At 40.6% G+C, this 16,829-nt stretch overlaps 1 protein-coding gene across 1 annotated transcript; it reads right to left on the bottom strand.

The window, feature by feature from the left end:
• Positions 1-23: 23 nt before the first annotated feature.
• On the bottom strand, positions 24-15,124 carry LOC134334262 (dynein heavy chain domain-containing protein 1-like). The gene is given in 23 exon segments (XM_063016501.1): positions 24-124; positions 975-1,249; positions 1,431-2,011; positions 2,650-2,799; positions 3,227-3,318; positions 3,832-4,057; positions 4,759-4,843; positions 4,938-5,171; positions 5,537-6,529; positions 6,622-6,800; positions 6,965-7,117; positions 7,206-7,325; positions 7,468-7,870; positions 7,959-8,390; positions 9,575-9,766; positions 10,220-10,357; positions 10,756-10,858; positions 10,940-11,123; positions 11,530-11,753; positions 11,890-13,381; positions 13,469-13,724; positions 13,997-14,073; positions 15,034-15,124. Coding segments are annotated over 23 exon segments (6,681 nt in total). The 3' UTR covers positions 24-123.
• Positions 15,125-16,829: the final 1,705 nt, after the last annotated feature.

Here is a 16,829-nt window from a genome sequence, read left to right as displayed (position 1 = left end):
TGATTCATTTGTATATCTATTCTTGCTAACTGTTTTTATTTCTTTGTCTTTTGCATCAATTATCTTCAGGACACTGAAAACAGCCACTTCTACTCATTTGAGTTCGCCAAGACACAAGATGCTTCTGACAATGTAAAGAAAACAAGACTTGAACTCAAACCCTGTTTGTACAAGAAACGGTAGATGCATTAAACATGAATGCAGACGTGATTACATCATTATATACAAAGTATATTTTACTACGATGCTTGGATGCTTGGAAAGTTGTGTTTTACTTTGAATTATTAAATTCTGTATGTCAATTAAACAGAATACAACGATCATGTGTATAGTATTTCTATTACTACATGACTTTAAATATTTGGACATCCCATCTAATAACTAATTAAATCAGCCACACCAATTGCTAACATGTATACAATCAATTAGATAAAAGCTCTCAAGTTAACTTAGTTACAATAGTTTAAGAAAGGCCCATACCAGTTTTAGCATGTCATGAGGAACTTCAGTGGCCTGCAAAGCGCCTTGACCTTAACCCAACTAAAAACCAGCCCTTCTGGTCAGGCATGAATTCCCACAGATACATGCCAAAATCTTGGAAAGCCCTTAGAGAAGAGTAAGGGGTGTATTAGCGGTACAGACACATCCCAAAACCTTCTGGAAAGTCCTTACAGAAGAGTAAAGGATGACACAGTGGTAGAGACACATCCCAAAATCTCCTAGAAAGCCCTCAGAGAAGACTGAAGGATGTAATAGCCATAAAGGACCTGCCAACTTCATATTAATACCCAAGGTTTTAATTGGTATATCTAAAAGCTAATGGTGTCCATATAATTTTAACTTTAAAGTGTATAAGTCAATACTGAAACCTGTTTTTTTCAAGTGTACTGACTAATTTTACACGCCTCAGTGTACAAAGTACTGGATCTAAGTTTGTCTGAAGTGGAACATGAGTGACAGTGCTTGTTCCTGACCAGCTCGAGTCTCTGTCTTGACTCTGCAGGTATAGAGGACAGTTGTAGATCGACACAAGGCAGGAACCGGACTTTGAACTGTTAGGAGAGTAGCTAACATCCGCTTTTGTCACTCGAGCTCTGACCCCAAGTAGAGGAAAAGGACATGGTTTAGGGGACAGAGTGTCGTGCAGAGCACCGAGATGCGTATTCCACAATGCTCCATGTAGTTCCAGTCCTGAAAGGTAGATCCCATCTGAGGGCTTAGAAGCTGGAAAATCTGCAGCAGCTAGCACCTGAGGATGTAATAGTGCTATGTTAGACATGCTTATTCTGAAAACAACAAACAGTCTATAAATAAACTTCATGACTGTCCTTAAAATCTATGACAAATGGAACAACACCTATATTATGGTATACATTTCAAAGTGATCAGTTTGACATGCATGACATTTTAAGTAGATTTTGTTATTTTACCTCAAAATGAAGAGAAACCTGGCTGAACTCTTCCTGTTGGACTTGGACACTCTGCCTGATCAAGGCTGCCAGAAAGCCACGGGGGTTATCAAAGGCAGATAAATTGTAGACATAAGCTGATCCATTGGATTCTATCCCTAGATACACATGCAGCAGGTCTGTCCGAGTCTCCAATTCTGAAATGACTGATGATCTTACACCCAGAGCAGCAGAATGGCCTTTTGATGACTGAGAAACATCTGTAAGCAAGCAGGACACCGTCTCAACAAGGTTCTCCCACTCTGTCAGAAGGAAAGTGTGCAATGCTCCCTGTGATACTGTTCCAACACCCACTCCTCTGCTCCCCTGCTTCGATTTTAGTTTGTCCTGCAAGGCTTGCAATCTTTCTTGAGCTGTTGTGTACTCAATAAGCTCTTGATGACAGTTCATGGTGCTGCCAGCAACAAAGCAGCCTTGTGACTCAAGGAGAAGGATGCCTAGTGTTTGACTTCTTAATTTGATCAGCTCACTTGTCATCACGGCATTGAAGCCCAGGAGTGGTGGACCGGTGTTGTAAAGTGAGGTTTGAAGGCACCTCAGATCTGGAAGTGAATTAAAACCATCAATTTCTGTTTAAACAGTCAGTCTCTCAAATTGGATGTAATATATTACATATGATTATATATTGGGTGCTTGGGTGGCAAAGCATCTATTACATTCAGCTGTGTTTTCGGTCGGCTGGGCATCTACACGGACATAATAGGCTATGTCTGGAGGGGTGGATGGCCGAAGCACTGGTGAATTGACACAGATCATATTCTATGATTGCATTCGTTTATGCTATTAGGACAAAGTTGAGATAAATGTCACATTTTTAGGCATAAATGCACAACACTACATTTAAAACTGAAGTAAATAAGCTTCATCCCAACTGTCAAGCATGCTGATAGCCCCGGTGAGATTCGAACCTGGACTGCACCACCTGAATGCCTTGGCTAAGATGTGGTGTTTTTTAACTTGTAGTCTGACGAATTCCACCACCTGTGCTACGAATACGATAGCATTTCATGCTGATTGTACAGCATCTGACTAACCACCCGCTGCTGGGTATTCATCTCTGTTCCCGCCTATCAGTATAATTTAAAACCATGAAAATATTACTGAATAATGTCTAATTACTTTTGGATTTACAGCATCTTGGTTACCATGAAAGAACTTAGTTGAAGTCGTCTTTGCCTACCGAAACGTCCAGTCGTGCTCATCACTTCGGAAAGGGATTGAAATCCACTGCCCCATGATTGAAGTGGACGAGTTAGACAAACTCTGCACACTGCTTTTACAGCTTGTAGGTCAGCGGGGTCAGACACATGACCACCATATATCAGATGAGCTGTAAGCAGAGAAAAAGTGAGAGATTTGATATTATATTGAGTTAGAAATCAATCTGCAATAACAATTTTGTTAATACAAAAAGAGCAACTGAAGGATTTTATACGCCATAGAACAAAAAGTATGAGGACACCACTTGACCATGAGCTTGTCTCCTGTTAGCAATAGGTGTGGCTGAAACACTTAACCTCAAATGTTAACAAGGGTGTTCACATACTTTTCGCTATATGATGTACAATGGTTTGAATGTTTGTACAATGGATAGAATGCCAGTGGTCTATTCCTGTGACCCTATGATGATTATGGTGATGATGATGATGATGATGAAGTCCCATCTGGAGTGACAGTGTTTTGGCTAATAGTGACTGGCTTCTTTGGTCATTTCTAGACTTCAACAATGCTAATACAAAGAATGTTAGAAGTAGTACCAGCTATGTATTCCAGTGTAGCAGTGGGGTCACTGCATTGTTTAGCAATGTGGATTTGTGCATCAACCAGAGCCAGCAGATCCTCCTCAGTCCTGAAACAAAGTACAGAATTAAGCTGTGTTCATATGGACATTGGAAACATCCATCAGAAAATATATTGCTGTCTGTTGTTGGTACTTGTGGGCGAAGTCTGTTTTCCAACATCACTTGGATTTCCTGTTTTTGCATTGTCCCAATACTAAGATACTGGGTTTCCCAGCACACTCTGGTTTCTTGACACCTTCACTGGCCGAGAAGAGCCAGTCAGAGCCAGCCTTGTCGATGTGCTCTTAGTGCCAGTCCCAAGCCCGGATAAAAATAGGAGGGTTGTGTCAGAAGTGGTGCATTTCTATCTGGTGGTGCTTTGAATTGTCAGTGGCAAGCTGTAAAAACTGAGTAGTAAATCTGTGCTATGCATGATGCTCAAGGTAGCGCAGTGGCAAAGTAAGCAGCACTGCTTCACGACAGAGCTAGTGTAAATGCTAGTCGAGTATCATGTAAACGCCACCATAGCTGTTTACATTTTGCAACATTAAGAAAGCTAAAACAGTGCATACATTCCTTACCATTTGTAAATGCATCGTTGTCCTAGATGTCTGAGTTTCTGTCTTTGCAGTAACACAGAATGAATGATGGCAGATTGAATAAGAGGTTCCATGATATTTGCACTGGGTTGAGCTGTAGTAGCTGGAGAAATTGCAGATGTCACTTGTCTCAGAGAACAACAAAGCTCCTCCATCATGTCCCTGTGTGAGTCACACACCAAATGCAAGGCACGCATCCTCACAAATGCTGCAATGGAATTTAGAGTACACACACATCATCAGAATCACACCTACAGTGTTGTTATAAAGCACCACACATTTTTTTCCTCTGTTTCTTCCACTGAACACACAAAACAAAAAGCTGAAGGTTATGCAACTTCTATATCACCTGCAAGAAAAAGCAACTGCCTTCTAATCTTAAACGGTTGTGCCATCTTTAGCACCGAGAACGGCAACCAAATGCTTTTAATACCTAAAGATCAGGCTTTTATATTGCTGTGGAAGAATTGTGGCCCACTTTTCTTTTGAGAATTGCTTTTTGCTTACTTGTATAGAACTTTTAGCCTACTTTACATTGCTGGAAAGGTTACAGATTACCACGGTTGACAGCAATCAATTCTGGGTAAGTAGTCTAACAGATTCCAGTTATCAGCTATATTGTTTAAGTAGTTAAGTGGGAAACTAAAGGCATTTTTACACTTAATACAGTGCCAGTGAGGGCTGAATAACCCTTTCTTCAATAAATGAAATGATCATTGTGATGTGATATGACAAAAATGAAGGAATCAGAAAGGAGCAAATACCTTTTCAGGACACTATAAATTCAGACAAATGTAACTTATTCGCAATTAATTTTCCTAAAGTACTACAGTCTAATTCTTGAAAACTCCCTTTAACCTAAGATGACAGGAAAAAGCAAGTAGAGTAACTATATAAATACATAAATACCTGGAACAGAAAGAGGAGAGTTGTCTTTTGTTATAAACCACAGTCGAAAAAGTGGGTGAACCTGACTGCCTACATCGCCTCCAATCTGAGTAAGCTCTGCATCTTTCAAATCTGTAGAATAACCAAGAGCTTATAATAAAAACTATATTGCATATTTAAATGAGTGAAGTAAAATAGACGATTCTTGTTGTATTTCTTTTTTCTTCTTCTTTATACTTCTTTATACTTTATTAACCTTGTGTTGAGTAGGACATCAACTGTCGTAGACGATGAACCACATCAACATTCCAATGATCCAGCAGGTGACAGTTATTTAAGACAAGCCAGTGACCAGCCTGAACAGCTGCATCAAGTGATGAGAGAACAGCGTCTCTTGGGCACTGAGATCCAAAAGAAATTACCATCACCTTCACCTATACAACATCATAAAGAGAAAAATCCATATCAGTGATCTGTACCAATGTTAAATAAGGCAAAATGGACTCTTACGGACTCGCAATTTTACAATCCTCTATATAGTTTTAACAGAATTCAGGAAATTGTTTAAGTCATCAACTACCCATTACAAATCAACTAAATGTAACAATTAAGGTCTCTTAGGTTAACTCTGCTAGCCACTAAATTCCATCACTTCCCATCCTTCCTTAATTCTGATTCATTGGTTTCCACCCAGATATATTTTACTCTGCTTGCCTTCTTTTATTATTATGAAAGTATGTTTACTTGTGTGTACTTGTATCTTGCTAAAAATTTGTTTAAATGAATCATATTGTCTTACCCCCGTCTTATTTGCTTGATAAGCAGCACATTGCTTAATCCAGTAGAGAGGGTGGATACTTCCTGAATCACCACTGATTCCCCCCTGCAGGGTTATAATGACAGGACCCTCATTTCTGGATAAAAAGTGAGAGATTAATTCTGGAGCACTGAGGTAAGAGTCCCTGGAAACACCTGAACTCACAGACTTTCCTTGCTGACAAGCAAACAGATCATCTGCCACTGCTGCGAGCCATTGTGGACAGAGGGTCTTCCAAAGAATCGCTCGCTGTAACATTGTGAGGTGAGTGTGCGACTGACAAGGGACGGGTCCAACCACAGTGGATGAAGGAAAGCGGAAGTACTCCTGCCATTGTCTGGAAGAATTCTTTAAAGAGGAGACCAAACCATGGAAAGATGGGAGTTTCTCTAGGAGAATAAGAGCTGCTTTTGCAGTGGGTGGTATCCAGCTTGGAAGCTCAGAAGCAGACTGTTCAGGTAAGAGATCTCCTGGGGATTGTATGTTGCTAAATCCTTTGAGGAAGATGACCTGTTCGGTCTCAGAGCAGCCCTCGTTTCGCTTGAGGAACTCGACACACAAAAGCAGCCGGAGCAGTTCTGCATGGTTCTTGGACAGACCAGGCGTATATTGAGCAAGTATCTTGGCCACCATCCTGTGTGAAGTTTCTAACCTTACAGAATGACCATGTAGGTTCCTATTGGATGTACTGTCCAACATTCCCTTCAAAGTGAGCAAGAACTTGCACAGGGGAAAGTAGTAGAAGCAAGAGAGGCGTCCAACATCTTGGAGAGCTTTATAGAAAGCTGTTGCTAGTGCTGCTATGTCTTCAAAATCCTTCAATAGTTGATTGTGTGCATCTACTTCCTTCACCAGGGCTTCGATCTTTGCTTGAAGACTCAGTGTGGCTGTCCAACATATTGACACGTGTTGAAAAAACTCTGGATCTTGTAGTAATGGTGTGGAAGTCTGCAGGACGAACTCCATCACAGAAGCCTGGAATATTATAAATGAACCCAAGCTGAATTCTACACTGTAGCTTAAGACAAAGTCTTTAATTAAAAAATAAACAAAAAAAGTTCCGGTACCTCCTTGAGATTGAGCTCATCCTGAAGGACTTGTTTTTCTCTCTGGAAGTGGCAATGTTGTGCCCAAAGCTCTGAAGCCTCTGACTGGATTATGTCAGACAGAATAACACTCTGGATTTCAGATGTACTTGGAGACAGATCAATGACTTTAACGTTTGCCAGTATTATGGGGTGAATCTCTAACAAAAGAAAATAAAAAAAGTAGTTTTACATTTGTAGTGGCAGTTAAACATGCTATATTTCAAGTTGCATTTCTTGATGCAGCGGTAGCCTGTGTTAAGTGACAATGAGTTTCCGAAGTAAACCAGAGATATATATAAAGTATAAAAACAATATATCTCACCATCCTTAAGAGCTCGTACTGGTAGAGCAGTAATTAGAAACAGCTGAAATTCAGGGTGAGGTGCTTGAACTGGACCAGTTGAGCGATCCAACACGTTGAGGAACTCTTCACTTGGCAGAGCACATTCTATCTCAGTAACCAGCACTTTTAAACCTGTTAATGAACAACAGTGTTACAATGTTATAAGCTGTCCCTTTATTTACTGGAACTTGCTGCTACAATTGCATAGATGATGACCAACCTTTCTTTGCCCCATGACTGATTTTAGAAAGCAATTCTGGGTCATCAGAAGACACAATAACCTCAAAGTCACTTTCATTCTGTGCTTTATCATCCTTTTTTAAAATCTGTTCAAGAAATCCTAAAAGTAGAATCAAAAATTAATATTGTAATGCTAGGGATGGGTTCATTAACACCAGGGTTAAATCAGGGGTTTAACACCTTACTTTTTAGTTTGATTTTATGTCTGACATAAGCACCTGTCTGTAACCTTTCTTTCAAACTGAGCCTCTCATGTTGCAGTGTATCTGCCAGCAAAACAAATTGGTTAGACCACCGAGCTTTATGTCCCCACAGCAGCAGTTTCAAGATGAGAAGGTGGATCCCTGTTTGGCTGAGATGTTGATGTTGATTCACCCGAACTGCTTGAGCCAGGATCCTCTGAACTTCTGTCCCTACAGGAATCGGCACAAACTGAGGATCTTCAGAAGAAATGAACTGTTGTCCATGCAGCAGAGATTTCCTTGGGTCTTCTGGACTGAGGTCTATCTTGCCCGTGAGACACATCTTATGCCACTTCTGTATGAGATCCAGCCGGATGTCAGACCCAAACGGGCCCAAATAGGTTATTGCAGCAGCTAATAGCAGGGCATCACCTGGTATGACCTGGCTAAAGATTTCTATTTCCTACAGAAATAAAATGTATAAACATATTAGGTTTGTTTCATATAAATGTCCAAAGGTTACGATTTCATAAACCTTTAGATTTATTTACCTTTTCATCTGTGTTCCATTTCTCAATATAGTAGCCCAGCTGTTTGAACACATCAGCAGCCTGCTTCTGTTTTGCTTTACTGTCATGGAGCTGGGTTGCCAGGTCCTCCAAAGCATTCCTCGCGACCTGTAGTTGCCTCTTAGTGTCCTCCAACCTGTCTCGTGCAGCTTCCTCCTGCAGCCGAGCCACCCGCAGCCGTGCACGGATTTCAGCCATGCGGTTCTTCAAATGGTCTCTGCGCGCTTCCTGTGGGGCTATATGACGCTGAACGCAGGCATACCGGTACACTGCATGCACCCAGGAGCACAGAGATTCACAGGCCTGGCTTACGACACGCACTACGTGGGGTTGGAAGTTGGGCGAATGGACGATTTCGCCCAGCTTTTGAAACAACTCGTCGCTTAAATTCGAGCGGTCGAAGAACTCCAGATCCTGATTGAACAAGAAAAGTAAATAAAAATGTATTTTGAGCTAAACTGTAAACATGCAAATAATGAACCTTTCTGTTGATATTTTATTTTTTAAATTAATTAAACAAAAAAGTTGGGACATTTTGTAAAATGCAATAACTAGATCTCAGGGTGCTAATTGTTGCAGTTTGTCAGATGGAATTTCTGCCCATTCTTGCCTGATATGAGACTTATAGCTGCTCAACAGTCTATGGTCACTGTTGCAGGCAGGCCAGTCAAGCACTCTGAGTCTACGAAGCCTGACTGTTGTAGTGCATTTACATTACATTTTCGACATTCAGCAGACGCTTTAATCCAAAGCGACTTACAATTATCAGTGAATACAACTTGAGCAATTGAGGGTTGAGAGTCTGGCCCAGGGGCCCGACTGTGGCAACCTTCTGATCGCTAGTCAAGTACCTTAGCTGCTGAGCTACTCAGAATGCATTCAGAATAAAGCCTGGCATTATCTTGCTAAAACAACCATGGACTTTTCAGGGAAAAATGTCACCTTGATGACAACATATGTCTCTAAAATTCTAATATATACCACCAGGGCAATGGTACCCTTCACACATATGCAAATAACTGTCTGAGATACACTATCATACCACGACTGGTGTTGGTTCTTGCCAGTCAAGTTGGTCAGCCAAAACATCAAAAGGTTCAAGAAAATTTGCCAATTCTTGTTTACAAATTCTTGTTTTAAACGCATTTTATAAAATGTCTTAAGTGTTAGTAATGAAGTTTGTACACTATATAGCCAAAATTATATGTGGACACCATGGGCATTGATTGGGCAAGCTGATTCCCTCCATGGTTAAAACAGTTTCAAAGTGAGTGTGGGAATTTCCCCCCACTCATTTAAAATGCATTAGTAAGCTGTTCAGTAAGGGTTAAGGTTAGGGCTCGGTGCTCCACTCAAAACTTATCATACTATTTCTTTATGACCCTTACTTTGTACAGAGGGCCACAGTCATACAGAAACAGAAAAAGATCATGTTCTTTCCCAAAATAATTTATCCCACAGAATTACTGTTATATACCTGATAGCAATGGGTGTGGCTGAAACACCAGCACCCAATGATTTCGAGCCATATAGTGTACATTATTTATATTATTTAATGTCATTAACAAACATTTAATAATAATAAGTTGATCCCAAACCTGTAAGAAATGTGCCTGCCCTAAAAGTTGTTTTCCGCTTTCCCAGTTAGAGGGGCGATTAAACAACATGCATATTGCGTTTATCAGCATCACCACTCCATCAGGGGGTTGTCTGTAGTGTCGCACCTCATCCAGATCGGACTGATTCAAAGACAGCAGGGCCTTAAGAGATGCCTCATATAATGGGTTCACCTAAATAGAACACAAGTCGGTTACTCTGGTTACAATGTTTCCCTTTTTGCACAAAATTTGGAGATTGACACCCTTTTGGTAGCACACGCCTCCTCAGACAGGTGTAAAGTCATGCATAAAGGCTGCATCTTTCCACCTGCCAGCAGTGGATTCTTAAGAGGACGTACACTACTGCCTTTGTAATCTTCCAGTGCTCATGCCAGCACATTGACCAGACAGTAGAAGTCACAATTGTAGCAGCAAGGAGGTGACTCCCCATCTGGCCTTCCCTTCCTAAGACATGCCAAACTGTATCTTTTGAGTGCCCGGCCAGACCAGATGCACTGCCAAGGCAGGTCAGCGTATTACACTGCTGCACCACCTGAGCACCAAGTCAGTCCCTCAAATAAATATACAGGACTAAAGACAAGTTCACAAAGGTAGGCTAATATGAGTATAATGAGTAAGTCTGACCTGTTTGGAAGAATCTTCTTTAGTCTTCAACTGTTCTTCCAGAAAAGAAAGGTGACCCTCTTCCAGTGAGCAATGCTGACGGGTTTCTTCACAAAGTGTGCACTCAGTGTCCACCAACTTTTTCAACTGGCTTAGATGCTGGAACATAATTGGAATAAAGAGAAAGAGAAAATTTCCTGCTGATTAGACCTGCTATTGGGTTTTATGCATTGACAGCCTTCTTAAGGTCAAACAACAATTGGGTAAAGATCTGGGATTGCCGGTTTTCTTCATTTTTTAACCCATTAGGATCACAATCAGTCCAGCATCTACACTAGGCACTAGGAGGAAACACACTCCTGACAGGGTCCACCTAAATTAAAGGGTAACATACCCTCAAACATTACCTTCTGCATGTTCCAACCCAGATATCCAAAATTTTTAATTCTAATATTTATCCTAATATGTTTTAACACCACACTCACCAACCAATTGTACAATTGTTCCTAAAACAGTAAGTTGATGTATTAAACTCTCAGTAAAACAGACATATATACCTTTTGTGTCTCCTTAAATTTGTCTTTAAGCCTGGAAACCTCTTGGCTGTACTGCCGTGCTGTGTTCATCATGTCCCTCAGACGGTCCTGAACTACTGCCATCCTAATATTGAACATTAACACTTTTAATGTTATATTCAAATGGATTAGTTACATTATACAACAATATATTGTTAGTGCTTACCTGCTGGAGTTTTCTCTCCTTTGCTCAAAAAGGTGCTCACAGAGGTGATAAAAGTCTGCTATTAAGTCTGCATAGGTCTTTGGGCCATACGGCTGAATATTTAGGAAAGCTGAGGCATATTTTGTTGCAGACTGGTGTATTGAAGCCATTGCCTGAGCAATACTATCCACCAAGGTCTTGTCAACTAAAGAAAGAAGTTGACAATAAATTGTTACATCACTAGTAGCAGGACAAAAGCTGTATTAATTACGTATAATATTTGGTCTGACCTTCATCTAAATCCACATATATGCCACCCTCTGTCCTAACCAGTAACACACAATTGCACCATGCATGCCATTATTGAGGAACTTCACAGTCTATGTTAAATTACAACCCTCCAACAGTCAGATATTTTCTGAGAAACAACCCTTTATCAAGAAATTATTATTTTTAACAATACCGCATGCCCACTTGCATGGCATAGTTGTAAATTACGCGAGCCCGCTACCACATACAGACATAATTGAGTATGTCACTGTGGTGTGTTAGTGCATTGTATAATTCCAAACACTTCACCAAAGTTTTCTTGAAAGTGAAGTTACACCTACCTCTAATATCCGTCATTTTAGTCTGAAGATTGCACTTTAGATGAAGAAAGGCCATTTCAACTAAATCCTCATAACCCCAAGGCTGGTACACCTCTACACAACAGCAGAGCTTTAAAGCCCTTGTAATATGTAGCGCAGTACCAGATAGCTGTCCCGTTTGAGTGTTTTGGTTGAGAGGCAGTAATAAAAACACATGAAGATTTTTCTGTTTTTGCCTCAAATACCTGCAATAAAATGCAGCAAACATAATTAAAAACTACTACAATGCAGTCCAGTATTCTATTCGTTATTAAATACTTGTCCCCACCGCAATAAGTAATAGCAATAGTAATAAAGAATAAATACATATTTATGCCTTACCTTTCTATGAACTTGTTTTTTCCTAAATGACTTGAATGGACATTTGATCTTACATCCTCTGTTTCTTGATGTGGAAAAACTCCAGTACTCATAATTTTCAGCAGTTTATCTCTTATAGCCTGGCTGGTATCCTCATGGATCAAAAACACCACATGTCCACCATGCTCATTAATCTGACTCCTGGCCTGTTTTAATATCTCCCTTAATTTGCCCTCATTTCCACGATGAACCTCAATCAAGTGGTATCCCGTTAGGTACGTTGCTAAGCGTACGGTGGTCTTTCGGCCTGTGCTCTTTGTGGCTCCAAACAGAACTCCGTGTCCACTGGGAATGAGCAAGGCACGTAAGATATGTACCAGTTGGAGGACCATGTGGCGATACACAATGGTTCGGTTATTATCTTTGCTGTTTACAATATGAATTAGCTGTTGTACCAGTACATCCAGGTCTCTCTCCTGATACAAGACTTTGTTCTGCTGTTCTTTACACATGTGGAGTTGGCAGAGATCTTGGCTGAAGACCATATTCTGGACTGAAGAACTAAATTCATGCAGCAGTTGCAAAGCACTTGTTGAGGTGATTTGAGGTTGTTCACAAGTTGAAATATCAGACTCAAGCTGAGACTCAGACACATCTGCTAAAGGAATACTATCAGCATCACTCCCGCTACTCAAAAATCTGGAGCAAGAATGGTGCTGCTCCTTTGAGGCCACTGATTGCTCAGCCAAATTTGATTTACATTCTGCAGCTTCAACTACAAGGAACTCAGTAGATCCTGTTGTGCATGCCATGCTGTCATTGTTGTCATGCTGGTTTAGATTATATACGGTTGCACCAGTTTTACCCAGCCAACTACTAAAATTCTTCTCAGAAGCCTTGTTTAGAAATGTCATCAGGATTTGTCTTTCCTCGTTTGAAGAAATACGATCACCAAAGGTACGCCAACACTCGTGCATCCAAAGACGGCCAATGCTAGGCACATTTGCTGCAGGACCCAGAGAGGCTGAAGAGTGAGAGTTTGAGGTAGGATGTAACTGCTGACCTGTGATCATTGGTTTCCAGATGTACATCCCCTGGAATACTTTTTGAAGGTCATGAACCGAGAACACAATATGGGGAGTGATAGGTGAATAGGGTAAACAGTCACGTAAAGCTAGATAGACATCATAGGTTGCAGTGATAATACAACGTGCAATATCTGCAATGATTGGCATGGACGGGAACTTTCTTAGCCATTGCTCTAGATGTGCAGAATGGACAGAATACAAAATATCAACAGAAGTATCAGGGAGTATCAAGATAGTGAACAGTCTGAAGAGCCGAGGGGAAATCTTGATTGTGTTTGTTGTTTCAAGAGTACTGCAAGTGCCTAGGAAATTAATCGCTCCGGAACCAAAGAGCTTGGTGTGAAGACATTCTGAAGTCAGTACTCCGCCCATTGAGATGCACTGACGTAATGTTTCCAATGGTTTTGATATTTTTCCCTTAGCATCTGCAGAATCAAAAGGGGCAACCATCAAGCTGCACTGCAAAAAAATAGTGTATGAAACTTTTATTCCAAATTTTTTACTTTTCTTACCAAAAGGTGCTTCATGTAAGTCATCAACAAAAAGAAGTAGACCCTGATGCGGTTGAGTCTTGGGATTGCTCATACTCTCAAGGATATTTCGTAAATCAGCAGATTGTAGCAGTGGACTAACTGATAACTGCACGTGTGGTCTTCTGTTTGATATGGACTTGCACAACACTGTTTTGCCTGAACCTGCTTCCCCAAGTAGTAGTGCTGGTTGATGGGATTCTATCAGACGGTCCAGGAGATATGCATATTTTTCATACTGGATTGAGAGATAAAGAGTCATTATACTGATTAGGGATGTCAATGATTATACGGTTAACCAATAATTCATTTCAACAACGTAACCATCGCAAACATAAAGCTAGAATAACTAAAAAGATTGTTGAATGTGTAAGAATATAAATATAGTGAGTTATATAAATGAACAAACCTGGGGCACAGATGTGCAGGTATGTAGTGGACTTCTATTCATGCTTGAAGAATCCTCCAACATTTCATCTCTGAAGTTAAAAAAATGATCAAATACGGTACCCTTATCTGGCACTTTGATTTGATAACGGCACTGGAACAAGGCTCCCCGAGCAAGAAGGTCAAATTGTGGCCAGTGTCTAAAAACAAGAAATTGCAGAGAAAATTCTGTAAGATAAAAGGATACTGAACATTTCATTTCTACAAGTTATACGCATTTTTAAATACATACCTAGGGTGCAGAAGTCCACCAAATCCCCAAATATATGCAACCACAAAGAGGTTTTTTGCATGTAGCTCTGTGACGGGTAGCTCAGAACCAGGGTCTTGCAGGGGAGAGGAAAACGTATCACTACATTTATCTTTTTGACAATACACACTTTTGGCCATATAAGGTATCAAACATCTAACCATAAGTTTGTTGGGTATCATTCTAAAACCATGATAATTAATATGGGTCAGTTAATCTCAATGGTGTTTAATGGGGTTAAAATCAGGGCTCTGTGCAGGCCATTAAAGTTCCTTCACACCACGCCCATCAAACCATGTTGTTACGGACTTTGCTTTGCACACAGGGGCACAGATATGCTGGAACAATACTGGGCATATACAGTAATTGCTACAAAATTCCAGTGGACATTTTTGGCCTACTGGTTAAACACCCATTTTATAACAAGTATGTAGGCACAACTAGTGGATAAGGAATTTTAATACATGCCTATTGCAAACAGGTGCATACAATTAAACATACAACATAAGATGTAGCTATGCAATTTTCATAAACAAGTAGAATGGGTTGGATTGAAAAGCTTAACTTTCAGTGTGGCACTGTAATAGGACACCACCTGTTAAACAAGGCTTTAGTGGATTATTAATCACACTGTCATTGGACTCCTGAACATTATAAAGATAAATTGTGTCTAGACTGCTGAGCAGCAGAATTGCTGTATCAAGCAAATTGTCCCAATTTTTCTGTAAATGGGGTTCGTTCATGAGACTATGTTGTGCCAACTCCCTTCCCATTGAGATGTTGGATGTTGGGAGTTTCATTGATATTTAAGGTTAAATCTAAATAATATCTAATTGATATTTAGTCTTACCTCTGTTTTTTGTCTGCTTGGATGCTGGTTTCAAACTGCCTTCAAATCCAGACTCTCCCAGAAGAGCATAGAGGATTTTAATAAACGACATTACTTCTTGCAGACCATCAGGGACAAGCCTTGATTTACTGTCTTCATGTCCTTTATTTGACATTACACTGGTTAAACCCTTGTCCCTTAGGGCATTAATAGTACTTGAGAACAGATCTTCAGCTAGACAGCTCCACATTTTTACAGTGCCCTGGTCTAGATTATGCTCTTTGTATAAAGTGTCCATTTCAGCTTTCCACACAGCCTTCCATAGATCCTGTCCAGAAACGTACACCAGGCTACACCGTGCCAATGCAGAAGGAGTGGCATCCCCGAGACTGGTTGTTTCAACAAGAATTTTAAATGTGTCTTGTAAGGGAAGAACTTTTTCACCTGATGGGACGCAAAGAAATGGGCTTTCAAGGTCGCCAAGGGTACTCAAAGAGTCAAACCACTTGGTGTGGCTCATGGGTTCACCATCCAGTACTAGCCACTTGACTTTCTGTGTCTTAACATTTCCATTATTAACTCCAGATAAATGTTGCCCTTCTGTACTTCTCAGTGCCTTTGTAAAGACTCCATCCCACCAGGCACTGGGTTCCTTGCAGCATCCACCAAAAAACTCCTCATCAGACATAGAATTCGGAAATAAGACCACTGTGTCAACAGAACACCAGGATGAATGTGGTGAAAGCTTGGCATCTGCAACATCCTTCTGCACAGGCTTTGCTGCTAGCTGTTGAAGCGCTCCTGCGAGAGCTCTGAGTAAAGTTGTTTTCCCACTACCTGCCGGTCCGACAAGCAGAACAGCCTGAGAAAACTTCAGTGCATGATGCAGGGTCACAGCGCTGTCAAGTATTTTCATATCAGCCCAAAGTCCTGTTAGTTGCAACCTCTCAGTGACAGCATTTCTAAGCAAGTTTTGCTCACTTTCTTCTGTGTTGGGTTGAAGATTTGGAAAGTATCTTGCTATTGGGAAGATTTCTTCCAAAATAGTGCGGAATTGCAAAGCTCTCTTGTGCTTGAGGATGGTGGGCAGTAAAACCAGTATTACCCCCTTAATTATGGCTTGCTCATCTCTTATGATGGAACATTTATTAGTGGACTGAAGAGAGAACTTTTGGGCATTTGTTTCTTTAAATTTGAGGTACAAGTAAGTTCCAGAAGCTTCTATAATTCTTTTGAGAAGGACAAGCCATGACGTGTGACCTCCACTAACAAAATCTGGAAGGCAAACTAAATCCTTAGCTAAGCTAAGGACAGTAATTAGACGCCGGCTTATGCTGGTTGCCTCAGAGAATCCCAAAGTTGTCAGCAAAACCTCTGCAATAATGGTATAGTCTGGTTGCATTAATGAAACGGGTCTCAAAGCAACTTGCAAGTTTTCTGGTATTTCAGCAGGGTTTTCATTTGATGAAATAATAATACAACCGTAGGTCAACCTGGCTAAAATACTTCTTCCTTCAAAGGGTATTTGGTATTCCATTTGAGTTTTTGGTGACCGTTTGCTACCTTGTGGCTCTTTTGCTTCCTTCTGTGCATCTTTGCGATATATTGACAAACTTTGATAAATGTCTGTCAAACGTTGACCAAGAATGGACAATTCCCCTTTTTCCATTGAATCCACAGAATCAAGCACTAGCCATGCACCAGTCTGAAGAGCACCAAGCAGCATTTGACAAATAGCCAAATAACTGGTGTTTGCACAACACCCCAAAGTGATAACTTGCCTTCCCAGTGCCCATCCTAACTGAAGTACAGTTCTT

This window comes from Trichomycterus rosablanca, chromosome 20, assembly GCF_030014385.1.
Source record: "Trichomycterus rosablanca isolate fTriRos1 chromosome 20, fTriRos1.hap1, whole genome shotgun sequence".
In the NCBI taxonomy this organism is placed as follows: domain Eukaryota; kingdom Metazoa; phylum Chordata; class Actinopteri; order Siluriformes; family Trichomycteridae; genus Trichomycterus; species Trichomycterus rosablanca.
The sequence above is the reverse complement of the archived record's forward strand: the minus strand, read 5'-3'. Positions and strand labels throughout refer to the sequence as shown.